General features: G+C 43.0%; 1 protein-coding gene across 1 annotated transcript in view; it reads right to left on the bottom strand.

Moving 5' to 3' along the window:
- Positions 1–5379: 5379 nt before the first annotated feature.
- LOC127572948 (gonadotropin-releasing hormone receptor-like) overlaps positions 5380–27932 on the bottom strand; it is a 42745-nt gene continuing 20192 nt past the window's right edge. Inside the window, exons 2-3 of the mRNA XM_052020673.1 lie at positions 19883–20090; positions 5380–5621 (exon numbers count right to left, since the gene is read on the bottom strand). Coding sequence (XP_051876633.1) covers positions 5380–5621; positions 19883–20090 — 450 coding nt within the window. The remainder of the gene's footprint in view (positions 5622–19882; positions 20091–27932) is intronic.

Below are 27932 nucleotides of genomic sequence, written 5' to 3'. Positions count from 1 at the left end.
TGAGTGGTTCTTAAATCAATATGTTGACAGTCCAACAAGGGGAGAGGATATTCTGGACCTAGTGTTGGGTAATGAGCCTGGCCAGGTGACTCACCTATCAGTGGGTAGTGGTGTTCTGCAGGGATCTGTATTCTTTGTTATGTACATAAATGACCTGGATGAGTATGTTGATGGGTGGGTTAGTAAGTTTGCAGATGATACCAAGATTGGTGGAGTTGTGAATAGTGTAGAAGGCTGGTGATGGATACAGTGTAATATAGATCAGTTGCAGATGTGGGCAGAGAAATGGCAGATGGAGTTTAACCCGGATAACTGTGAGGTGTTGCACCTTGGTAGGATTAATGTTGAGGCAGTACACTCTTAAGGGAAAGACCCTTAACAGTGTTGAAGAGCAGAGAGACCTTGGGGTGCAAGTCCATGACTCATTGAAAATGGCTACACAAGTAGATAGGGCTGTTAAGAAGGCATATGGAATGCTTGCTTTCATTTAAGTGTAGGAGTCAAGAAGTCATGATGCATCTCTATAGAACTCTGGTTAGGGCCGCTTGCAGAGTATTGCGTGCAATTCTGGTCCTCACTATAGGAAGGATGTTGAGCCTTCAGAGAGGGTGCAAAGGAGGTTTACTAAGATGCTGCCTGGATTAGAGGGCATGTGCTATCAGGAGAGGCTGGACAAACTTGGGCTCCTTTCTCTGGAGCGGCGGAGGCTGAGAGGTGATCTGTTGGAAGTGTATAAAATTATGAGGGGCATAGATAGGGTGGACAAGCAATATCTTTTTCCCATTATTGAGCGATCCAATACCAGAGGGCATGCAGTTAAGGTGAGAGGGGGTAGGTCCAGAAGAGACATGAGAAGTAAGTTTTTTTTACTCAGAGAGTGGTGGATGCCTGGAATGCGTTGCCTGATGGGGTGGTGGAGGCAAATTCATTGTGGTCTTTTAAGAGGGGCTTGGATGGGCACATGAATGAGAGGAAAGTGGAGGGATATGGGCGTTCTGTAGTTAGGAGGGATTAGCTATGTTGGCACAACATCGTGGGTGGAAGGGCCTGTTCTATGCTGTACTGTTCTGTGTTCTATGTAAAATGTAGTAATTGTATCTGATTCCACTGTACTCCAGATATCAACCACTTTGTAGAAAAACACTTCCCCCACAGGTCCCCTGTAAAACTCCTTCCTCTCACCTTTAGCTGTAATGACAAAAGGTTAACACCATTTGCTTGATATCTGCAGCTATTCAGAAAGACTGAAGGGCAATTGCTAGGGATTATTATGGAAAAAGGTATTTTTCAATCTTTTAACATTTGTACCAGGATTTTGACAATATTGTTAATCTGAACAATGTTCCCAAGATGAAAACTGGGGAATAGAGATCAGCTGTTATTACCTCCAATATCTTTCATTTAAGGAATTTACTACTTCATGTGACAGAACAGCTACAATGATTACTCTTCTACAACAAACTAAAATGTATTTTAACAAAGGTACGAACTAAAATAACTTTTAAAACATAGGAATTTTATGAGAACTGATGTCTAGTGAAATTCACTTTTATAACCAATGAATGATAATACATCAGAAACATATTTTACACTGAAACCAATTCCACCCATTTATTGCCCATTAGTTAACTTTTGAAATTAACCTCATTGAATCGAATTGATACAATCCTATTCCCCCGCACTGCTTTCACAATTATCCCTTAACTGAAGAGACCAACATTTCATAAAACATTATGTTATTATTTTTGCATTTGGAGTCCAATTTATGCATGTTTACATCATTTGCTGTTGGATTAAAGATGGTTGAAAATCTCAAACTTCAAGTCAAAGTCCTGGCTAGCTTTAACTTCAAGAATGATTCCATTCAAACATGAAGGAGGATAAGCACAAAGGCTAGTTTTAATAAATAACAAATAATAAAAGATTAAAATATTTCACATATATTGTTACTTAAAAATCTATCACAGCAAGGGTATTTTGCAGTTCTCTTTTGTCAAGGCTTGGAATTATGGAATGAATTTATCAAACACTACACCTTTTGAGATTTTTTCAGAGATTGTCAATAATACTTTGATTTCATTAAAGTGATTGTTGATTTTCACAAGGTTCACCAGATTGGCACCTGTTCATCATCCAGAAGAATGTTTCAATATTGCTTGTCCTTTGAGTAATGTTTGGAGCTGCATAATGTGGGTTTACTTCATCTATTAGCCTACAATTGTTTGAGCTGACCAAAAAATAGGCTCCACCCACTATTGCTGTTGTTTCCATCGAGTTATCTTCACCCATAATTTGACAACGTTCACGTGCTCTGTTTTCTGTCTTTAGTGTTTAACCAACAAGTACACAGAAGTTTTATAGCAATGTCCCATTTGGTTAAGAGTAATTGAGATCACATACCTAAGGTTTGTTTATTACTCAATATTTATGTACTAATCAAATAAAAACTATGGCCATATATATGTTTGTAAACAACTACATATGGTTAACTGTCACACTTGGGGCAACTCTGTTCTATTCAATATTTTGAAGATATTTTGAAACACCAAGAAAAAATGCCTTGCATGTAAAACATGAACTGGAAAGATTCTAGTTTGTCATAGTCATAGACAGCAGAAAAGGGCCCTTCAGCCCATCACATCCATGCCAACTTTTTTGCCCATTTATAACTGATCCAAAAGCCCAGAGTTCTTAGGATAAGAGGGCAAGTTGGCAAATTGGATCCAAAGTTGGCTAGGTAATAGGAGGCAGAGGCTAATGGTGGAGGATTCTTTTTGTGATTAGAAGCTTGTGGTACAACACAGGGACCAGTGCTGGGACCCTCATTGTTTGCTATATAGATTAACAATTTAGATATGAACAGAGGAGGTAACATTAGTAAGTTTGCAGATGACACAAAAATCAGCAGAGTTGTTGATTGGGAGGATGACAGTTGTAAACTATAAGATGATATCAATCAGTTGATAAGATGCGCAGAGCAGTGTCAGATGGAATTTAATCTTGATCAGTGCGAGGTAGTGCACTTTGGGAGGACTAATAAGGATGGGACATACACACTGAATGATAAGCCCGAGGGAGAATTGAGGAACAGAGGGACGTCACTATACAAATTTGAAGATCCCTGAATGTGACAGTACAGGTAGATAAGGTGGTAAAGAAGGTACATGGGATACATGCCTTCATTAGCCAGGACATAGAATATAAGAGCAGCAATGTTTTGGTGCAATTTGATAAGACATGGGCTGGACCACAGTATAGGAAGAGCGTGATTGCACAGGAGATGGTGCAGAGGAATTTCACCTGGATGTTGCCTGGTGTGAAGTATTTCAGTTATGAGAAGAGACTGGATAGGCTGGGTCTGTTCTTGGAGTGGAGGAGGCTGGGGTGGGAGGTTTGGTGGTGGGACCTGATTGAGGTATGCAAAATTATGAGGGGCAGAGAAAGGATGGATAGTAGGACAGTTCTTCCCATGAGGGAAACATATAAATTTTGAGAACATAGGATTAGGGTAAGGGGTTATAGAACTTTTTTCACCCAGAGAATGATTGGAATCTGAAATACACAGCCTTAGTGTATGGCAGAGCCAGGTACTCCCACAATATTTAAGAAGTGTCTAGGCAAACACTTGAATTGCTATTGCAAAGGAGGCTACAGACTGAAATGGAATCTGTAGGAATTGATTACTGTGATGACTCAACAACTCTATTATCATTGTATTTTCTTAATATCAAGATTATCTAAAGGAAGCTATATGCACTGTAGTTATTTTTTATTATCTAAAACTTCCTTTGAAGTTAGGATTGAATTAACATCAGATGAAATAAGAATTGATTTGTATCATCGTGTCTTTATTCCATGAAAGATGAGCATACGGAGTAAATGTAGATGTGGTCAGATACATTAAGTTCAACTAATCAGAAGTACCTCTAGACAATTCAGTAAAAATAATAAACATACAAGTACAGTATATCCCCAGAAAGCCATAAGACACCAATTACCACTGTTTCACAACTCCCACCCTCACAGCTCACTGATAGTGACAAATCAGGGCTGGAACGGTTATAAGGCTGAGTGTATAATCATTACAAATGCAGAACTTTGAGATGTGAGGTGGAGGAACTAGAGATTTCAGAAATGGAGACATTTTTAGTGGGCTCAGTACTCCTGCTCCTCCTTTTCCACATAGGTAAAGAAATTACATGGATATTACTTGGATGGGTCATTACTTGCCCTTCAAACATTGCTGGTTAGTTTTCTGATTGCCTGACAGAAATGGGCAGAACAGGTGAAACACGTGCAGCGCCCGTAGCTAAACACAGTGATTGGGTTCTTGTGTACTTAATACTGAGGCCACCTTCACATCCTGTTCTTAGGTGTGCTAAATGATAAGATTAAAACTCATTCACCAACACCTCAATCTCTGCACTTTCTTCACATTTAGAGCTGTGAGGTCCACTCTGGTATTTCAGACAAAGGTGGCTAGATTTCCTGCAGATTCAACCACTCACTCAAATACTGGCATAAAAAAAGACGAGTCTTCAAGTGGTGATTCACAAAACATAATTTCACCCGAGTTCAGCAGAGATTGCTGGAGGGCAAAATCTGATATTGGTTGTGCTGCAGTGGTCTCAGATTCTTTCTCCTAGGGAGCAGCTTACTAAGTAAGGCTACTGGCATACATTCCAGTTGTATTTAGTGAGATTGAGGGCACTGGGTCAGAGGATTAAGGAGTACAGCCTAACTTCACACAGAGCATAATGAATAACATGGAATGAATAGTCAACTTCATGATTGTGTTGGCTCAAGTTCTAAAGTGAGTCCCACAGCAAATGTGAAAATATTGGAAAACTTCTGGGTTTGGCTTGGATGCCTGTTCCAAATAGTATGTGCTGCACTTCTTTGCTGAAGGAGTAACCACCTTCTTGGGTGTCTTGACACATACTTTATGCCTTTAAACTGACACTGAGTTAAGAGCCTTGCAGGTTTTCTACTCTAATAGCTCCCACACAGAAAAATTGCAAATTAACTGATTTGTTGCACAATTATAATGGCATGTGCTGCAGTTGATGGCAAGGGTTTCTACAAAATGGTCTGCACCATTGTTGAAAGTGGCACAACATGGAACTGGCAAAATATGGTCTGTAAAATTGCAAGAACTAGGAGTGCAACTGTTTAGGATCTCAGTATATGGTTGGTGTGTGTCTAAAGTCCAGAACATGGTAGTACAGGTGTCAATCTTTCACAACATGGTCAGTAGGTGTGCCAGTGATACCATAGCATTCTTAGGGTTCTGTGTTTCAAATGACAATAATAGCAATAAGATATTTGCAGCACTGAACAATACATAATGAAAAGACAAGCATCACATTTGAGAATGAACTAAGAAAAATACCCATAAATAAGTGGATCAAGGCACGGATTTAGTAATCCAAAGACAAATAAGAAATGATTGATTGGTTCAGGCAACTTATTGTCCAGGTCTGGATCAAACCAATACCAAATTCCCATCAGGTAGTATGGAGTCCAGCAGATGATGAAAGAAGAGACAAAAGCAATGGTCATTTTCATTGTTTTCATGCGAGCTTTTGGTATACCGTTCCTTGACCGGTTCAGATCCATCTCTGTAAAATAAATATGATGAAAAGTTCAACAATTCCTAAAGTAATACTGAGATCAGCAGAGAGTACCAAAATGAACAATATATTTAGTAAAGCACAGAACATTTGTTGGTTCTCTTCAAGAACATTAAGTAGTTGTGTATGCTAGACACCTAGAAAATAAACTGATCTCATTCAAACAGAACAGCTGCATCTTCTTTCTCATATACTCATCTTCCTGAAGTGCATTGCTTGTTCCCAAAGTTGCAAAAGTAACATGCAACATTGTCCCTACTACTGCATTCAGAATGGAACACTGCACATCTGGGCAAGTGTGTGGTGCTGCACTTTGGGAGGTCAAATGTAAGGGGGAAGTATACAGTTAATGGCAGGACCCTTAACAGCATTGATGTACAGAGGGATCTTGGGGAAAAGTCCATATCTCCACACTTTCCTGTGTCCTCACCACAAAATTTAGCATCAGAAGTTTGCAAAGGAACATCTAAACAAGTCTGATGCATTTTGGAAACAAGTCCTGTGGACTGAAGAAGTTAAAATAGAACTTTTTGTCTGTAATGAGCAAAGGTATGTTTGGAGAAAAAAAGGTGCAGAATTTTATGAAAAGAACACCTCTCGAGCTGTTAAGCACAGGGGTGGATCGACCATGCTTTGGGCTTGTGTTGCAGCCAGTGGCACGGGGAACATTTCACTGGTAGAGGGAAGAATGAATTCAATTAAATACCAGCAAATTCTGGAAGCAAACATCACACCATCTGTAAAAAAAAAAGCTGAAGATGAAAAGAGGATGGCTTCTACAACAGGATAACGATCCTAAACACACCTCAAAATCCACAATGGACGACCTCAAGAGGAACAAGCTGAAGGTTTTGCCATGGCCCTCACAGTCCCCTGACCTAAACAGGATTGAAAATCTGTGGAGAGACCACAAAAGAGCAGTGCATGCAAGACGGCCAAAGAATCTCACAGAACCAGAAGCCTTTTGCAAGGAACAATGGGCGAAAATCCCCCAAACAAGAATTGAAAGACTCTTAGCTGGCTACAGAAAGCATTTCCAAGCTGTGATACTTGCCAAAGAGGGTGTTACTAAGTACTGACCATGCAGGGTGCCCAAACTTTTGCTTCGGGCCCTTTTCCTTTTGTTGTTTTGAAACTGTATAAGATGGAAATAAAAAAGTAATCTTGCTTAAAATATTAAAGAAATGTGTCATCTTTAACTTTATGTCTTTTGGAAATCAGGTCGTCTTTTACTCACTTAGCTATTCACAGTAACAGAAATTTTGACCAGGGGTGACCAAACTTCTGCATGCCTCTGTACCTTTGTATCATTAGCAAACCTACTAACCCACCCTTCCACATCCTCATCCATGTCACTTCTAAAAATCACAAAGAGCACGGGTCCCAGAACATATCCCTGTGGAACACCACTGGTCACTGACCTCCAGGCAGAATACACTCCATCTACCACCACCCTGTCTTCTATGAGTGAGCTAATTCTGAATCCACACAGCCATATTTCCTTGGATCCCATGCCTTCTGACTTTCTCAATCAGCCTTCCATGACGAACCTTATCAAACACCTTACTAAAATCCATGTACACCACATCCACTGCTCTACCTTCATCAATGTGCTTTGTCATATCCTCAGAGAATTCAATCATGCTTGTGAGGCACAGCCTGCTCCTCACAAAGCTATGCTGACTGTCCCTAATCAGCCAATGCTTCTCCAAATGCCCATAAATCCTGTCTCTAAGAATCTTCTCCAACAATTTGCCCACCTCTGAAGTAAGACTTACTGGTCTGTAATTCCCAGGGTTATCCCTACTCTCTTTCTTAAACAAAGGTGTCACAGTGTCAAACAAAGAGCAAGATCATGGAGAACACAAATGCAGAACACCAGTACGAGACTGGAGTCAGGATGCTTCCTCGGAACCAAACTCAGGCAGCAACTAGGATGAATCTTGCCTCAGGGTTCTGAGGCAGAGTCCTGACATGGAAACAGGATATCCTAGGACAAACAGCAAAACTGGGACTGCTCTAGAATTGGCAGCTCTAAGCAGCCAGAAGACAAAGTATAGCCAAAGATTGACCAATACTCTGGGAACCAGTGCTAGTGGAACCAGGGCTAGTGGAACCTGGGTTCTAATACTAGTCTCCTGATGGAACTCAGATGTGTGTTATTATGCAATTAGTGGTGCATGGAAATCATGTGATGCACAACAAGGCACCATAAACGGGGCCAAATTGAGGACCAGCACTAGGAACCATGACAAAAGGAACAACATTTGCCACCCTCCAATTATCTGGCACTACTCCTGTGGCCAATGAGGATGCAAAGAAAATCACCAAAGGTGCAGCAATCTCTTCCCTTGCTTCCCGTAATAACCTTGGATATACCCCATCCAGACTTGGTGACTTACCTATTCTAATGTTTCTCAAAAGTTCTAGCACATCCTCCAGGTGGCCATAAAGAGATCCAGATGCCACAACAGAAGGGAAATGATTATGCAGATAGATCAGCTGAAGCTTTAACGGAGGAAGAACGGGAATGGACAGGGGACACAAGTATCGCCCCTGTAAGTAGAATAATTAATACATCAGAAAATATAAGGCACATGCAGGAGTCTGCTCCAGGTGAAGAGAAACAGTTGTGGGAGCACAGGGGATAGTCAAAGATTGTAACAGAGTATGGCAAAAGGATGGGAAGATAACAGCCACAGCCTGTATCCAGCAAATTTTGTTAAATGTTTACCATGGACTGGCATATCTAGGGAGAGTTTGGATGCAACATCAGATTAGTGGTTGCTGGTGGTGGAATGGGATGGGAAGAGATTTAGCATAACTTGTGCCAATGCGAGCCAGGAATGGCACCCAAATGGGAAATCAACCAAGGCCAAGGGGAATAAGGGAACATAGAGCATAGAACACTACAGCACAGTACAGGCCTTTCGGCCCACAATGTTGTGCCGACATTTAATCCTGCTCTAAGATCTATCTAACCTTTCCCTCCCATTAGCCTCCCATTTCTCTATCATTCATGTGTCTATCTAAGAATCTCTTAGATGTCCCTAATGTATCTGCCCCCACAACCTCTGCAGGCAGTGCGTTCCATGCACCTACCACTCTCTGTGTAAAAAAACTTACCCCTGACATCCGCCTTATACCTTCCTCCAAGCGCCTTAAAATTATGCCCCCTTGTGTTAGCCATTGTCTCAATGGGAAAAAGTCTCTGACCGTCCACTCGATCTATGCCTCTTATCATCTTGTAAACCTCTATCAAGTCACCTCTCATCCTCCTTCTCTCCAAAGAGAAAAGCCCTAGCTCGCTCAATCTATCCTCATCAGACATGCTCTCCAATCCAGGCAGCATCCTGGTAAATCTCCTCTACACCCACTTTAAAGCTTCCACATCCTTCCTGTAATGAGGTGACCAGAACTGAACACAATACTCCAAGTGTGGTCTGATCAGAGTTCTAAAGAGCTGCAACATTACCTCGCAGCTCTTGAACTCAATACCCCGACTAAAGAAGGCCAACACTCCATGTGCCTTCTTAACAAACCTATTGACCTGTGTGGCAACCTTGAGGGATCTATGGACGTGGACCCCAAGATTCCTCTGTTCCTCCGCACTGCTAAGAGTCCTGCCATTAACCTGCCTTCAAATTTGATCTCCCGAAGTGTATCAGATACAGATAGACATACAGTATACTTACAGTATACAGATAGGTTTCACTGGATCCTTGCACCAGTCCCAAAATAAAAGGACCTGTTTAGTAATGATTGTTCACTTTATTACTGGGCAGAAGGATTCCCCTGCAGAGACTCTTCAGCTGGAACCATGGCATGAATCCTTGCCGAAGAAGTAATACCTAGGTGGGGGTTGAGGCTCTTTGGATGGACTCGGATCAGGGAACGCATTTCACGGGTAAGATAATGAAGGAGGCATGTACCTTGTTAGGAGTAAAACAGTGATTCCATATACCCTACCACCCACAGAGTTCTGGATTAGTGGAACAAGCAAACCGGGCTCTGAAGAACAGCCTTACTAAAGCATTCAGTGAGACTGGACAGGGATGGGTTAAGGTAGTCCCAGCCCTTCTGATGAAGTTAAGGACAACTCCAGCCAGAGGGTCAGGGTTAACACCCTTTGAGTGGATGACAGGATGAGCTATGAATCTACCAGAAGACGTGACAACCAGAGCAGCAGAGGTTTGCAATGGAAGGGAAAGAGTTTTTGGGTATATCCAGGAGCTGGCAAACCGATTACATGAGCTTAAAAATGAGGTAATCGATCAGCAGAGGATCAAGGATTGGGAAAAGGAGAAAGTAAGTATTGAAGCCAAAATGCCAAAGGATGGAGATCAGGTTATGGTTAAAATTCTCCCAGAAAGGGCTGGACTTCAGCCCTGGTGGGTAGGACCACACAGTATTATAGTAGTGGGAGAAACATGTGCCCTAGTGTACATGAAGGGGATAGCTAGATGGAATCATTGGACCCAACTGAAGCCGTATGAACCATAGAGTAGTAACTTTAACACTACTGGCAGATGGCTGGATTTGCTTTTTTTACAGGAATTTTATACACATACATCAGACTGGAATCACAAGTGCTCCAACAGAACCACATTTAGTCATTAGACAATGTAACTGGAATGGGGAACACTACTGCAGACAGGGTACGGCTGTACGTGATGGCTGAAGTACAACTATCTGCACCAATGGAGCTACTTTAACTATCAGACAAATGGTGCAGTGCGAAGGGGAAAATGTAACGTGGATTTTCTGGAAATGTTTTTGGGGTTGGTCCCTGGAGGTCAGAGAGGGGAGACACAAATGCAGTTTGTTATGCCTCGCAGTCGATCTGGAGATCAGAAGTCAACGTTAGATGGGTGTTCAAATGATCAACCTTTAACCGCCACTACTGAGGGTCTGACCTCCTGTGATGAGGATATCAAGGTAGTGGACGGATTAGTAATGACTCCAATGAAAGAAAAAGTAAACCTCGTTCCCCATTACCGTCACATTCAGGTGATGCTTGACCTTACAGGGTTGGACATCCCAGAATGATGCTCAACTTATATTAGGGAATTATTCCAATATCTGTTAGGGAAGCAGTTGACGGGAAAAGGAGTAAAAACATGTAGGACCTGAATAGGACTAGTGGATATAGTGGGAGCAGGATATGCAGCAGGGATATCCACAGTTAACACACGAGGCATAGGACTTAGTGAACAGATAGAACAACTGAAAGGGAAGATACGGAGAGTAGCAGCAATGGGATTTAAGGATGCTGAAACAGTCAGTAGGACAGGGGAGGAAGCAGCACAAGTATTTCTCAAGGAAGTTAAAATAATCAAGCCTTACGAGGGGACGATAAATAGAACTATAGCTAGAGTCAGTAATATTTCTCAGGAAGAACACAGGGAACAGGTGTGCGCAGTCTATCCCAACTGGCTGGTGTCCCAGGTACAGGGTTGCATTCTGCAGTTAGCAAACCACCAAGTCTCCAATTGGATATCAACGCAACAACTGAAACAGTGGAGTCAAGATATGTAATCCGACTGCCACCTATGATCATTGACTGTAGCCAGTCAGGTGGACCTGGTGTGTCAGGATGCTCAAGGAGCATATGTCAGAGAAGTTGTTCTCCATACCCCACACCAGCTACAGAATAAGACCTTTGTTCTATACCAGGTGCACAATATTGGACAATATAAACAGGGAGCATGGATAAATGTGCACATGGATAAAGCCAAGGGGCATTAGATTAGACAGATGCCATCAAGGAGGGAATCACCAAGCCTGCCCAGAGGATATAATAAATACAGTAGAGTTTAGTGTGGATTTACATATTGTAACAACTGTAAGCTTGTGTTAATGTCAGGACTAATGCATCCTTTGGGAGTTTTACTCTGTCGCAGGGAAACTATTACGTCAATACCTCCGCTAAATGGTATGATAAGAATGGCCAGAATTGTACCCTATCTGGTCATAATGTTGTAATCCAGGGTCTCAAGAGACAAATCATCATCGGAGACAAAGAAGTGACAGTGCCACTGGAGGAGCATTTGATAACAGTAAACCTTGTTATGTACAAAATGACCCAGATGAGACATTAAGGTGCACTGTGCACTGTGTAATGAATTGACCTGTAAGATCGGTTTGTAAGACAAGTTTTTCACTGTACCTTGGTACAAGTAACAATAATAAACCAATACCAATACCTATACCAATACCAATAAGGAGACTTACTGTGACCGAGCTTCTACCAATACCACACCTCCATGCCGATTGGACGGCACTGGTGAAGGAGGGTGAGAAGGTAGTTCAGAAATGGTCCGAGAGCACCAAGGTAATTTGGAAACATGGTACAGAAGCAGAGAACATCTAAAAAAAAACAGGCTTGGTGGGAAAAGGCCTGGAACTGGGGACAGAATGCTCATGTACACCCATGGATTAGGATTATATCGCATGCAGCAGTACTGGTACAGTTATTGATTGTAATTGTTTTGATTTTCTCATTCTGGCATATAGAAAGCTATACAAGAAACTGAAGATCCTGATATTTGTCAGGCAGGTAGGTGAGGTAAACAGGTAGTGATTACTCCAAGAATCAGTATTAGATGTTGTTATTTAATATGGCTCCCTTGGGTGTAGCCAAGGGCCACCAGGGGAGAAATTGTAGAATAATCTTAGGAATTATAAGAAAATTGGGAAAGTTTGTAATATGGCCAACTTAGATTAGATTAGATATCTTTATTAGTCACATGTACATCAAAACATACAGTGAAATACATCTTTTGCGTAGCGTTCTGGGGGCAGCCCGCAAGTGTCACCACGTTTCCGGCGCCAACATAGCATGCCCACAACTTCCTAACCCGTACGTCTTTGGAAAGTCTCATATGAGTTCAAAAGAGATGATAGGAAAATAGGCCAATAATGGAGATGATTTAAAGGTCACTTAGAAGAAACAGCTACTAAGAGCAGGGAAGTGTTTAGATTATAAGACATAGCTGGCTGGAGCAGAGATAAACAAATGGAGGTTAGAAAACAGCTTCAGTGCAGGACAACTGATCATGAGATAAGCTTAGTCACAACAGAAGGACAAGACCATAAACCAGGTCACCTAATTGCAAGGAGAATGGGGGAAAAGTCCCATTTGTCAGACTGTTAGAGGCAACCCCTGCAGAAGTTAAACAGAGATAAAATACTATAAAGAAGAGTGGGTTATTGATGAAATTGTGAAATCTGCATATAACTATTGCAACGCAAATACTGTAATTTGCTGGGTCGTTTGGATCAGTGGAGTATCTTTGAACTCTCACTCAAAGTGCTCCCCATTGTATACTGTAACAGGTCTGAATAAAACGACTTTATTTGTACAGCAACTCACCACTGCTGTACAAGAGATTTTCTTTGTGTGTTGCCCCGATCTGAGCCGTAATTAAGAGGGTGACTGGGCCCCATGTGAAAGCCAGATTCAAGGTGCAGGTTAAACACACAAATTCCTCCTACACTCTGTAAGTAAGAAACATCCATTTTCTATAACTACCCACATTTTATTGCTCTACATTTACTTTGCTATAGAAATTCTTTCATTTCATTGAATAATCACCCTCACACTACCCATGATTAAACTGATAGAATATATACTGTATTCTGTTATTAGTGAATACCACGAAACATTTTATTATTATTATTATTATCATTATTACGAACTTGAAAAATGCTTTAAAAATATATGGGATAATTTGTGTAAAGTTGGATTTCCATAATCGAACCATAGAACAGTACAGCACAATACAGGCCCTTCGGCCCACCATGTTGTGCCAACCTTTAACCACGCCTAAGACTATCTAACCTCTTCCCCCCACATATCCCCCTATTTTAAATTCCTCCATATGCTTATCTAACAATCTCTTGAATTTGACCAACGTACCTGCCTCCACCACCACCCCAGGCAGTGCATTCCATGCCTCAACAACTCTCTGGGTGAAAAACCTCCCTCTGATATCTCCCTTGAAATTCCCACCCATTACTTTAAAGCCATGCTCTCTTGTATTGAGCACTGGTGCCCTGGGAAAGAGGCGCTGGCTCTCTACTCTATCTATTCCTCTTAATATTTTGTACACCTCTCTCCTGTCTCCCGTCATCCTCCTTCTCTCCGAAGAGTAAAGCCCCAGCTCCCTTAGTCTCTCCTCATAATCCATACTCTCCAAATCAGGCAGCATCCTGGTAAATCTCCTCTGCATCCTTTCCAATGCTTCCACATCCTTCCTATAATGAGGCGACCAGAACTGGACACAGTACTCCAAGTGTGGTCTAACCAGAGTTTTGTAGAGCTGCATCATTACCTCGAGGCTCTTAAATTCGATCCCCTAACTTATGAAAGCTAACATCCCATAAGCTTTCTTAATTACCCTATCCACCTACGAGGCAACTTTCAGTGATCTGTGGATATGAACCCCTAGATCCCTCTGCTCCTCCATACTACCCAGAATCTTGCCATTAACTTTGTACTCTGCCTTGGAGTTTGTCCTTCCGAAGTATACCACTTCACACTTCTCCGGATTGAACTCCATCTGCCACTTCTCAGCCCAGCTCTGCATCCTATCAATGTCCCTCTACAATCTTCGACAATCCTCTACGTTATCCATAACACCGCCAACCTTTGTGTCGTCTGCAGACTTGCTAACCCACCCTTCTACCCCCTCATCCAAGTCATTAATAAATATCACGAAAAGTAGAGGTCCCAAAACCAATCCTTGTGGGACACCGCTAGTCATAGCCCTCCAATCTGAATGCATCCCCTCCACCACAACCCTTTGCTTTCTACAGGCAAGCCAATTTTGAATCCACACGGCCAAGCCTCCCTGGATCCCATGCCCTCTGACCTTCTGAAGAAGCCTATCATGTGCAACCTTGTCAAACACCTTACTAAAATTCATGTAGATCACATCTACTGCACTACCCTCATCAATCTGCCTGGTCACCTCCTCAAAGAATCCTATCAGGCTTGTGAGACATGATCTTCCTTTCACAAAGCCATGCCGGCTGTCCCTAATCAGTCCATGATTCTCTAAATGCTCATAGATCCTATCTCTAAGAATCCTTTCCAACAGCTTGCCCATCACAGACGTAAGGCTCACCGGTCTATAATTCCCTAGACTATCCCTACTTCCTTTTTTGAATAAGGGGACAACATTTGCTACCCTCCAATCCTCTGGTACAATTCCCGTGGACAATGAAGACTCAAAGATCCTAGCCAATGGTTCAGCAATCTCCTCCCTTGCCTCATGGAGCAGCCTGGGGAATATTCCGTCATATCTGTCCTTATATTTTCTAACAGTTCCAACACATCCTCTCTCTTGATATCCACATGCTCTAAAACATTAACCTTATCAACACTGTCCTCAGCGTCATCAAGGCCCCTCCCCTTGGTGAATACTGAAGAGAAGTATTCATTGAGAACCTCACACACTTCCACAGCTTCCAGGCACATCTTCCCACCATTGTCTCTCATCGGTCCTACCTTTACTCTCGTCATCCTTCTGCTGTTCACATAAGTGAAAAAAGCCTTAGGATTTCCCTTAGCCCTACTCTCCAAGGCCTTTTCATGTCCCCTTTTTGCTCTCCTCAGCCCCTTTTTAAGTCCCTTCCTTGTTACCCTATATTCCTCATGAGCCCTGTCTGATCCTTACTGCCTAAACCTTATGTATGCTGCCTTCTTCCTCCTAACTAGTTGTTCCTCCTCTCTTGTCACCCATGGTTCCTTCACCCTGCTATTCTTTCTATGCCTCACCATGACAAATTTATCCCTAACATCCTGAAAGAGATCCCTGAACTATGACCACATCCTCAGAGTATATTTCCCTTCAAAAATGTCATCCCAATTTATTCTTGCAAGTTCTAGCTTCATAATTTGCCCTTCCCCAATTAAATACCTTCCCGTCCTCTCTGCTCCTATCCTTGTCCATGACGATGCTAAATGTTAGGGAGCAGTGGTCGCTGTCCCCCAGATGCTCACCCACCGAGAGATCTGTCACCTGACCTGGTTCATTACCTAATACTAGATCTATACACAATAGACAATAGGAGCAGAAGTAGACCATTCGGCCCTTTGAGTCTGCACCGCCATTTTGAGATCATGACTGATCCTCAACAATCCATATCCTGTTCCTGCCTTGTCCCCATAGCCCTTGATTCCCCTATCTATAAGAAACCCATCTAGCTCCTTCTTGAAAGTGCCCAGAGAATTGGCCTCCACTGCCCTCTGAGGCAGTGCATTCCACAAATTCACAACCCTCTGGGAGAAGAAGTTTTTCCTCACCTCTGTCCTAAATGGCCTAGCCCTTATTCTTAAATCATGTCCCCTGGTCCTGGACTTCCCCAACATCTGGAACATATTTCCTGTCTCTATCTTGTCCAATCCCTTAATAATCCTGTATGTTTCAATCAGATGCCCTCTCAATCTTCTCAATTCCAGCATGTACAATCCCAGTCTCTCCAACCTCTCAGCATAAGACAGTCCCGACATCCCTGGAATTAACCTCGTAAACCTACGCTGCACGCCCTCTATAGCCAGGATATCCTTCCTTAACCCTGGAGACCAAAACTGTACACAATACTCCAGGAGTGGTCTCACCAGGGCCCTGTACAAATGCAAAAGAATCTCTTTGCTTTTGTACTCAATTCCCCTTGTAATACAGGCCAACATTCCATTAGCCTTCATCACTGCCTGCTGCACTTGCTCATTCACTTTCAGTGACTGATGAACAAGGACTCCAAGATCCCTTTGTATTTCCCCCTTACCTAACTCCACACCATTCAGATAATAATCCGCCTTCCTGTTCCTGCTCCCAAAGTGGATAACCTCACACTTATCCACATTAAACTTCATCTGCCAAGTATCTGCCCACTTACCCAACCTATCCAAATCACCTTGAATTCTCCTAACTTCCTCTACACATGTCACACTGCCACCCAACTTTGTATCATCAGCAAACTTGCTAATGTTATTCACAATGCCTTCACCTAAATCATCAACATAGATCGTAAACAGCTGCGGTCCCAGCACCGAGCCCTGTGGCACCCCACTAGTCACGGCCTGCCATTCTGAGAAACATCCATTCACCCCTACCCTTTGTTTCCTATCCGCCAACCAGTTTTCTATCCATGTTAATACCCGCCCCCCAATTCCATGAGCCCTAATTTTACCCACCAATCTCCTGTGCGGCACTTTATCAAATGCCTTCTGAAAGTCGAGGTATACAACATCCACTGAATCTCCCTCATCTATTTTCCTGGCTACATCCTCAAAAAACTCCAGTAGATTAGTCAAGCATGATTTGTCCTTGGTAAATCCATGTTGACTCGACCCAATCCTATCATTGCTATCCAAATATGCCACTATTTCATCCTTAATAATGGACTCTAGCATCTTCCCCACCACAGATGTTAGGCTAACTGGACGATAGTTCCCCATTTTCTCCCTCCCTCCTTTCTTAAAAAGTGAGATAACATTAGCCATTCTCCAATCCTCAGGAACTGACCCAAAATCTAAGGAACATCGGAAAATGATCACCAATGCATCCACAATTTCTAGAGCCACCTCCTTTAGTACCCTGGGATGCAGACCATCTGGACCTGGGGATTTGTCAGTCTTCAGCCCCATTAGTCTACCCATCACCATTTCTTTCCTAATGTCAATCCACTTCAGTTCCTCTGTCACCCTCTGCCTTTTGTCCATCCTTACCTCTGGGAGATTTCTTACGTCCTCCCCCGTGAAGACAGATCCAAAGTACTTATTAAATTCGACTGCCATCTCCCTGTTTCCCGTAATAATTTCACCCGATTCGGTCTTCAAGGGCCCAACATTGTTCCTAACTAACTTCTTTCCCTTCACATACCTAAAAAGGCTTTTGCTATCCTCCTTAATATTTCTGGCTAGCTTGCCTTTGTACCTCATTTTTTCTTCCCGAATTACCTTTTTAGTTAAATTCTGCTGCACCTTAAAAATTTCCCAATCTTCTATCTTCCCACTCAGCTTGGCTCTGCCATACTTCTTCCTTTTTAACACAATGCTATCTCTGACTGCCTTTGTCAGCCACGGTGGCCCCTTCCCCCTCTTTGAGTCTTTCCTTCTCTGGGGAATAAACTGATCCTGCACCTTGTGCATTATTCCCGGGAATACCTGCCATTGCTGTTCCATTGACAATTCTGCTAGGATGCCCACCCAGTCAACTTTAGCCAGCTCCTCCCTCATGGCTCCATAGTCTCCTTTGTTCAACTGCAAAATTGACCCTTCTGATTTGCCCTTTTCCCTCTCCAATTGCAGATAAAAACTTATCATGTTATGGTCACTACCTCCCAACGTCTCCTTTACTTCGAGTTCTCTTATCAAATCCTGCTCATTACACAGCACTAAATCCAGAATAGCCCCCTCCCTGGTTGGCTCTCGTACCAGCTGCTCCAAGAATGCATCCCGGAGGCACTCTATAAACTCCCTTTCCTGGGGTCCAGTACCAGCCTGATTTTCCCAGTCCACTTGCACATTGAAATCCCCCATAACTACTGTGACATTACCCTTGCCACATGCCAACATTAACTCACTATTCAGCTTGCACCCAATATCCATACCACTGTTCGGAGGCCTGTAGATAACATCCATTAGGGTCTTTTTGCCCTTACAGTTCCTCAGTTCTATCCACACTGACTCTACTTTTCCTGATTCAATGTCCCCCCTTGCAAGGGACTGAATCTCATTCCTCACCAACAGGGCCACCCCACCCCCTCTGCCCACCTTCCTGTCCTTATGATAGCATGTATACCCTTGAAAATTCATTTCCCAGGTCTGATCTCCCTGCAGCCATGTCTCTGTTATCCCAACAACATCATACTTACCCATTCGTATCTGAGCTTCAAGCTCGCCTACCTTATTCCTGACACTCCGTGCATTCAGATATAGGATTTTTAACCCATTTCTCCTCTCTCCATTCGTATTAATGTTCCGAAATTGTGTAGTTCCTATCTGTCCTCTACCTTCTATCTCGCTATCCTCTCTCTCATTCTGGATCCCCTCCCCCTGCAAATTTAGTTTAACCCCCCCCCCCCCCCCAAGCAGCATTAGCAAACCTTCCTGCAAGAATGTCAGTACCCCTCCAGTTCAGGTGTAAACCATCCCGTTGGAACAGATCCCATCTTCCCTGGAACAAATCCCAATTATCCATAAATCTGAAGCCCTCCCTCTCGCACCATCCCCTCAGCCATGTATTAATCTGCCTAATCTTCCTATTCCTCTCCTCACTCGCATGTGGCACAGGTAGCAATCCTGAAATTGTTACCCTGGATGTCCTGCCCCTCAACTTAGCACCTAACTCCCTGAACTCCTTACGCAGGACCTCCTCTCTTTTCCTGCCAACGTCGTTAGTCGTTAGTCCCTACATGGATCACAACATCTAGGTTCATGCCCTCCCTCCTGAGAATAACCTGAACCCAATCTGAGATATCCCGGACCCTGGCACCAGGGAGGCAGGGTTCCCTCTAGTCGGCCTGTCAACATACTGTGACGGGAATCTGTCCTGGACAAGTTAGGTCATTTGTAACACGGGGAGCCCCTGTAACTGAAACATTGGTCAATGGATGATGTGATGTCTTATTGCTGCTCAAGAAAAAACTGTCACCTACTCTGGAAAGTTTACAGCGTGGATACAATGGAAAATAATGGAAAGATGGGAAATCACAAAGATTTATAATCAAAGGATATGTGATTCTCTAAAGTAATATGACCCTTTGGAATGATATTATCTAGTTGAAGGATAAAAAATGGCTTACCACAGAACTGCAACAGCTGAAATTAGCATTCATTAATTTACAGGTCACCTTATTCTTAACATTCTATATAAAGTCTCCTCATGTGCAGTTGATATAAAAACACTAGAAGTAAAATAATAATGACGCATGCCCTTTAAACTTGGACATGTCTGGCAATGATGTGCATTCCTCCTCCTCTTATCCCCAAAATGTTCCATTTTTGTCTCCTCATTAATAAAGGAGCCAAGGTGGCTTAGAAACATCTTCAATCAGAACATTTTATCAGATCACTTCTAATCTAAGAAGAACTATTACCTTTAGTAGACTGCAGTAATTAATTTTCTCGCCTTGATGAATTAAAATTTTAAACTAAAAGCTGTCAATAAAAACATTGCAGCTTTTTCAACATAAGAGCCCACCCTGTAAGTAGGTGATGAGAAAGTTTGTGAACATACGATTGAATTTTGGACGCAGATTGTTTGTCATCTTGATGATTATTTTGAAATTGCAGATCAGCATGATGATTAACGGGAAAACAAATAGGAATCCGAAGGTGAAGAAGTTGTAGAAGGCCTGGTCCCATTGACCCTGAAAGCTTCCAAGAGTTGCGCACTGTGAGAAGGGGCATGGTTCTGTATAGTGGATCATTCTGAAGAGCCATAGCTGCAAAAGTGAAGAAGAAAGAAAATCAAAATAAATTTTAAGAAGCAGACCAATGCTTCTGATGTATACATTCTGGGAATGTGGGGAATCTGGCATTTTTCACCCACCCTTTATGGCCAATGTTGATGGTGGCTTTTCTGTAAATCATTGTAGACAGTTTGTGTATTGCTCCAGATTCCAGCATCTGCAGTCTGTTGTGTCTCCATTGAAGACTGTGTGTTGAAGGCAGCTTGCTCTAGTGGGTGTTTCAGAATTAAATAAGTTGCAATGTGACAGGAAGTCACGGGGGGGCAGGCACAGTAGTGTAGTGGTTAGCGTAACACTTTACAGCGCCAGCGACCCGGGTTCAATTCCCGCTGCTATCTGTATGGAGTTTGTACGGTCTCCCCATGTCTGCGTGGGTTTCCTCCGGGTGCTCCGGTTTCCTCCCACATTCCAAAGACGTACAGGTTAGGAAGTTGTGGGGATGCTATGCTGGCTCCGGAAGCATGATGACACTTGCGGGCTGCCCCCAGAACACTCTATGCAAAAGATACATTTCACTGTCTGTTTTGATGTACATGTGACTAATAAAGATATCTTCTCTTATATATGCAGGCAGCCTTTCCTCAAGAGTAAACAATGTTATTGCATTCAAATCGTATTTTTGCTAGATATATCAAGGAAATTAGTCAAGTTAATCTTTTATGACAATTCACTTGGTTGCATTCACTCAAACCTACATTGTACTGCCCGATAATGAAATGATCTGCCTGAAAGATTCTCAAGTTATGGTATTGAAAGGGATGGAAAAAAAAAGTCAGAAATCTGGTCAGCTATGGACGTGAATGATTGTCACTTTCTGAGAAATAGCCTCCTCATCACCTGCCTCAGCTACTCACTGGATCAAGTCCACTTGTTACACATATCAATGTTGAGAAATTAGATTCTATAATTCTTAATCTAAGGCATTCAGCGGCTTCCTAAAAGTCAAAAACTTGGTGTTCCATAGTTGCTTTTTGCCATAGTAGCTTTCACATCTATGCACCCGATGTCCACTTGCAAAACAGGTGAATCTTGATAATAGCCTTTGTGCAAAACTAATTCAGCAGCAATGTTGCCATTGTCACATGCCAAGCTCCTGCTACCTTTCCCTACTGAAAACTCTTTGAATGGCATAAAGAACACCACTAATAACATGTGAATAGATCATGGACTTACAAGTAAATTGTTGAATTTTTGTTTTGTGGACATGAAACTCTATTTTTGGAGCATTCCTTATTTGCCTAATGTTTCAATTTTTGAAAGAAAGAAGTCTGGTTGGGGCTTCTGTGCGCCATTACTCATTTAAATGTAAGCTTTCTACAATGCATGGCCCAGCATGCCTTCATCTTGGAACTGAGTACGAGCAGGAATGGGGTGGCATGGTGGCTTAGCAGGTGGAGCTGCTGCTCATAGCTCCAGTGATAAATAAGTCACTCTTGTGCATCTTCTTTTGTGCTTTCTGGTTACCTTCATTTTTCCTAGTACTTCTGCAAAATTCTTCCCTAGTAGCAGCCAAATAAGTAAGGGAAGACTGCTGACTTATTATTGAACAGCCTGCAGGTGGCCTTAGAGGGCAATGCCAAATTGTTGTGGATTTAGAAAGCCCAGCTTCAACCTGCACTGTCTCAATTGAGTCTTGGGCCTGTTCGCCAGCTAGCAAGGTTCTGGCAGAAGGCAGGAACAGGAGTACAAATGTTGTCATTCTGTCTAGAAAAGGTAGGTCATTCTCCATCGAATCACTTTCAGAATCATGGGCTATGCATCAGCTTGAGTGTGTACGGCAGCAATCTGAGCCCATGTGGCAACAGTCAGCTTGCATATTGAAACTTAAGTGGACTAGCCATACATGTATATTTTCTGTGGTTAACAAGAATGGACAGAATACTATGGCAAGTAACCTACACACTGACTCCCAAAGTCTTTGCACAATTTGTCAGATTGAAATCAGGAATGAGACAGAACTCTCCAAATATAAGATAAGAGAGATATCTTTATTAGTCACATGTGGCCCAAGTTTGCACAGCAGAGCTCAGACCCATCAGTGGAAGCTTTTTGTAGCACACCGAAAATTGAGATATTAGATCTTTTATCAAAATGGAAAAAAGAACGAGAGATCCTGGAAACCTGAAATGAAAACAGAAAATGCTGGAAATGCTCAGTAGGTCAGGCAGCAAAGGTGGCAAGAGAAACAATATTAGACAAACAGAAAAGTTACTGGATTTATTCTTTGAAACTTGCACATTAGATCTTAGTGTTCTTATTTCTCTTGTACATATTTTTGTGTGCAAGAAACAGGACTTTCAAGTCAGCCTGATCTTCAAAAGCAGATAAATGCACTGACATGCATCCTGAGAAACATTATTGAGACTTAAGTGGACCAGCCATATATTTTCTGTGGTTAACAAGAATGGACAGAATACTATGGAAAGTAACCTACACACTGACTCCCAAAGCTTTTGCACAATTTGTCAGACTGAAATCAGGAACCAGACAGAACTCTCCAAATGTAAGAAATAAGATATCTTTATTAGTCATATGTACATTGAAACACACAGTGAAATGCATCTTTTGCACAGTGTGCTGAGGGCAGCCCGCATGTGTCTCCACGTTTCCAGCGCCAACATAGCATCCCCACAACTTCCTAATCTGTACGTCTTTGGAATGTGGGAAGAAACTGGAGCAACCAGAGGAAACCCACACAGACACAGGGAGAACGTACAAACTCCTTACAGACAGTGGATGGAATTGAACCCGGGACCCTAGCGCTGTAATAGCGTTACACTAACCACTGCACTACCGTGTCATGCTGAACAAGCCTCAACAACATTTGAGCTTGGTAATATTCTGAAGGAAACCACTTTCTTCATTGGCACCACAATCACTACCTTAAATATTTACCTTCTCCACCATGGGTACATCATGGCTTCGTTTTGCACCATCATTTGGTACACATTGTGTGATTAGATTATCATTCCCTTATTGCTGGAAAGGAGTCAAGGGGGATACAGCAAGCAAACAGGTCCTTTGTTCTGCCCATACCAGTCCAATCCACTCCAAGCCAACCATCAACCACCTAGTTACATCAATCTTATTTTAATTGCATTTTATATTCCACCACCCCCTAAACCCTCCCACAATCCCATTTACTAATCCCAGATTCTACCACACATTTACAAACTAGGGGTCATTTTCACCGGCCAATTAACCTACCAACCTGCATGTCTTTGGGATGTGGGAAGAAACGGGGCTCCAGAGGAATCCCATGTGATCACAAGGAGAACGTGCAAACTCCATATAGAATGCACCCAACATCCGGAATGAACTTGGGTGTCTGATGCTCTGAAGCAGCTGCTCGACAGGCAGTGTTGCTGGGACACCATTTCATTAGTTCATAGAAACATAGAAGACCTACAGCACAGTTCAGGCCCTTCAGCCCACAAAGCTGTGCCGAACATGTCTCTACCTTAGAAATTACTAGGTTTACCCATAGCCCTCTATTTTTCTCAGCCCCATGTACCTATCCAAAAGTCTCTTAAAAGACCCTATCATATCCACTTCCACCACCGTTGCCGGCAGCCCATTCCACACACTCACCACTTTCTGAGTAAAAAACTTACCCCTGACATCCCCTTTATACCTACTCCCCAGCACCTTAAACCTATGTCCTCTTGTGGCCACCATTTCAGCCCTGGGGAAAAGTCTCTGACTATCTACCTGATCAATGCCTCTCATCATCTTATATAACTCTATCAGGTCCCCCCTCATCCTCCGTCGCTCCAAGGAGAAAACGCCGAGTTCATTCAACCTGTTTTCATAAGGCATGCTCCGCATTCCAGGCAGCATCCTTGTAAATCTCCTCTGCACCCTTTCCATGGCTTCCATATCCTTCCTGTAGTGAGATGACCAGAACTGAGCACAGTCCTCCAAGTGGGGTCTGACCACGGTCCTATACAGCCGCAACAATACCTCTCGGCTCCTAAATTCAATTCCATGATTGATGAAGGACAATACACCATATGCCTTCTTAATCACAGAGTCAACCTGTGCAGCTGCTTTGAGTGTTCTATTGACTTGGACCCCAAGATCCCTCTGATCCTCCATACTGCCAAGAGTCCTACCATTAAGACTATATTCTGCAATCATACTTGACCTACCAAAATGAACCACTTCACACTTATCTGGGTTGAACTGCATCTGCCACTTCTTAGCCGAACTTTGCATCCTATCAATATCCTGCTGTAACCTCTGACAGGCCTCTATACTATCCACAACACATCCAACCTTTGTGTCATCCGCAAACTTACTAACCCATTCCTCCACTTCCTCATCCAGGTCGTTTATAAAAATCACAAAGAGTAAGGGTCCCAGAACAGATCCCTGAGGTACACCACTGGTCACCGACCTCCATGCAGAATACCAACCTTCAACAAATACTCTTTGCCTTCTGTGGCCAGTGAGTTCTGGATCCACAATGCAATGTCCCCTTGGATCCCATGCCTCCTTACGTTCTCAATAAGCCTTGCATGGGGTACCTTATCAAATTCCTTGCTGAAATCCATACACACTACATCTACTGCTCTCTCTTCATCGATGTGTTTGGTCACATCCTCAAAAAATTCAATCAGGCTCGTAAGGCAGGACCTGCCCTTAACAAAGCCATGCTGACTATTCCTAATCATATTATAAATGTTCATAAATCCTGCCTCTCAGGATCTTCTCCATCAGCTTACCAACCATTGAGGTAAGACTCACTGGACTATAATTTCCTGGGCTATCTCTACTCCCTTTCTTGAATAATGGAACAACATCTGCAATGCTTCAATCTTCTGGAACCTCTCCCGTCTCCATCGAGGATGCAAAGATCATCATCAGAGGCTCAGCAATCTCCTCCCTCGCCTCCCACGGCAGCCTGGGGTACATCTCATCCAGTTCTGGCGACTTATCCAACTTGATGCTTTCCAAAAGTTTCAGCACCTCCTCTTTCCTAATACCTACATGCTCAAGCTTTTCAGCCTGCTGCAAGTCCTCACTACAATCCCCCAGATCTTTTTCCGTAGTGAATACTGATGTAAAGTATTCATTAAGTACCTCTGCTATTTGTTCTGGATCCATACACACTTTCCCACTGCTGCACTTGAAAGGACCTTTCCCTCGCATCTTATCCTCTCGCTCTTCACATACTTGTAGAATGAACCATAGAACCATAGAACAATACAGCACAATACAGGCCCTTTGGCCCACCATGTTGTGCCGACCTTTAAACCTCGCTTAAGACTATCTAAACCCTTCCTCCCACATATCCCTCTATTTTAAATTCCTCCATATGCTTATCTAACAATCTCTTGAACTTGACCAGTGTACCTGCCTCCAACACTACTCCAGGCAGCGCATTCCATGCACCAACCACCCTCTGGGTGAAAAACCTCCCTCTGATACCTCCCTTGAACCTCCCATCCATTACTTTAAAGCCATGCCCTCTTGTATTGAGCATTGCTGCCCTGGGAAAGAGGCGTTAGCTGTCTACTCTATCTATTCCTCTTAATATTTTGTACACCTCTATCATGTCTCCTCTCATCCTCCTTCTCTCTAAAGCGTAAAGCCCTAGCTCCCTTAGTCTCTCCTCATAATCCATACTCTGCAAACCAGGCAGCATCATGGTAAATCTCTGCACTCTCTCCAACACTTCCACATCTTTCCTATAATGAGGTGACCAGAATTGGACACAGTACTCTAAGTGTGGTCTGACCAGAGTTTTGTAGAGCTCAATCATTACCTCGAGGCACTTAACCTCGATCCCCCGACTTACGAAAGCTAACATCCCATAAGCTTTCTTAACTACCCTATCCACCTGCGAGGCAACTTTCAGTGATCTATGGATAAGAACCCCTAGATCCCTCTGCTCCTCCATACTACCCAGAATCCTGCCATTAACTTTGTACTCTGCCTTGGAGTTTGTCCTTCTGAAGTGTACCACTTCACACTTCTCTGGATTGAACTCCATCTGCCACTTCTCAGCCCAGCTCTGCATCCTATCAATATCCCTCTGCAATCTCCTACAGTCCTGCACACTATCCACAAAACCTCCGAACTTAATGTCGTCTGCAAACTTGCTAACCCACCCTTCCACCTCCTCATCCAAGTCATTAATATATATCATGAAAAGTAGAGGTCCCAGAACTGACCCTTGTGGGACACCTCTAGTCACAGCCCTCTAATCAGAATGCACCCCCTCCACCACAACCCTCTGCTTTCTACAGGCAAGACAATTCTGAATACACTCACCCAAGTGTCCCTGGATCCCATGCCCTCTGACCTTCTGAAGAAGCCTACCATGTGGAACCTTGTCAAATGCCTTACTAAAATCCATGTAGACCAGATCTACTGCACTACCCTCATCAATCTTTCTGGTCATCTCCTCAAAGAATCCTATCAGGCTTGTGAGACATGATCTTCCCTTCACAAATCCATTCCAGCTGTCCCTGATCGGACCGTGATTCTCTAAGTGCCCACAGATCCTATCTCTAAGAATCCTTTCCAACAGCTTGCCCACCACAGACATAAGGCTCACTGGTCTGTAATTCCCTGGACTATCCCGACTACCTTTTTTGAATAAGGGGACAACATTCGCCACCCTCCAATCCACTGGTACCATTCCCATGGACAACATGGACTCAAAGATCCTAGCCAAAGGCTCAGTAATCTCCTCCCTCGCCTCGTGGAGAAGCCTGGGGAACATCCCATCAGACACCGGGGACTTATCTGTCCTAATATTTTCTAACAACTCCAATACATCCTCCCTCTTGATATCTACATGCTCCAGAACATTAACCTTACCAACATTGTCCTCTGCGTCATCAAGGCTACTCTCCTTGTTGAATACTGAAGAGAAGTATTCATTGAGAACCTCACCCACTTCCACGGCTCCAAGCACATCCTCACACCTATGTCTCTAATCAGTCCTACCTTTACTCTCATCATCCTTCTGCTCTTCACATAAGTGAAAAAAGCCTTGGGATTCTCCTTAACCCTACTCGCCAAAGCCTTTTCATGCCCCCTTCTTGCTCTCCTCAGCACCTTCTTAAGTTCCTTCCTTGCTACCCTATATTCCTCCTGAGCCCTTTCTGATCCTTGCTGCCTACACCTTATGTATGCTGCCTTCTTCCTCCTAATTAGTTGTTCCACCTCTCCAGTCACCCATGGTTCCTTCACCCTGCCATTCTTTCTCTGCCTCACCAGGACAAATTTATCCCTAACATCTTGCAAGAGATCCCTGAACAATGACCACATCTCCATAGTACATTTCCCTTCAAAAATGTCATCCCAATTTACACACTCAGGTTCTAGCCTTATAGCCTCATAATTTGTCCTTCCCCAATTAAATATCTTCCCATCCTCTTTGCTCCTGTCCTTGTCCATGACAATGCTAAAGGTTAAGAAGCGGTGGTCACTGTCCCCCAAATGTTCACCCAAGAGATCTGTCACCTGACCTAGTTCATTACCTAATACTAGATCTAATATGGCATTCCCTCTAGTCGGCCTGTCAACATACTGTGACAGGAATACTTCCTGTACACACTTAACAAACTCCTTGGGGGTTTTTCTTAATCCTGCCCACCAAGGCCTTTTCATGTCCTCTTCTGGCTCTCCTATTATTCTTCTTAAGCTCCTTCCTGTTCCCCTTATACTCTTCCAGATCTCTAACATTACCTAGCTCTCTGTACCTTTTGTAAGCTTTTCTTTTCCTTTTGACTAGATTTATTATAGCCTTTGTACACCACGGTTCCTGTATCCTATCGTGACTCCCCTGTCTCATTGGAA

The sequence above is a fragment of the Pristis pectinata genome, chromosome 7 (genome assembly GCF_009764475.1).
Source record: "Pristis pectinata isolate sPriPec2 chromosome 7, sPriPec2.1.pri, whole genome shotgun sequence".
Taxonomy (NCBI): Eukaryota; Metazoa; Chordata; class Chondrichthyes; order Rhinopristiformes; family Pristidae; genus Pristis; species Pristis pectinata.
Note: the sequence above shows the minus strand (reverse complement) of the source record. Positions and strands in the feature narration are given on the sequence as shown.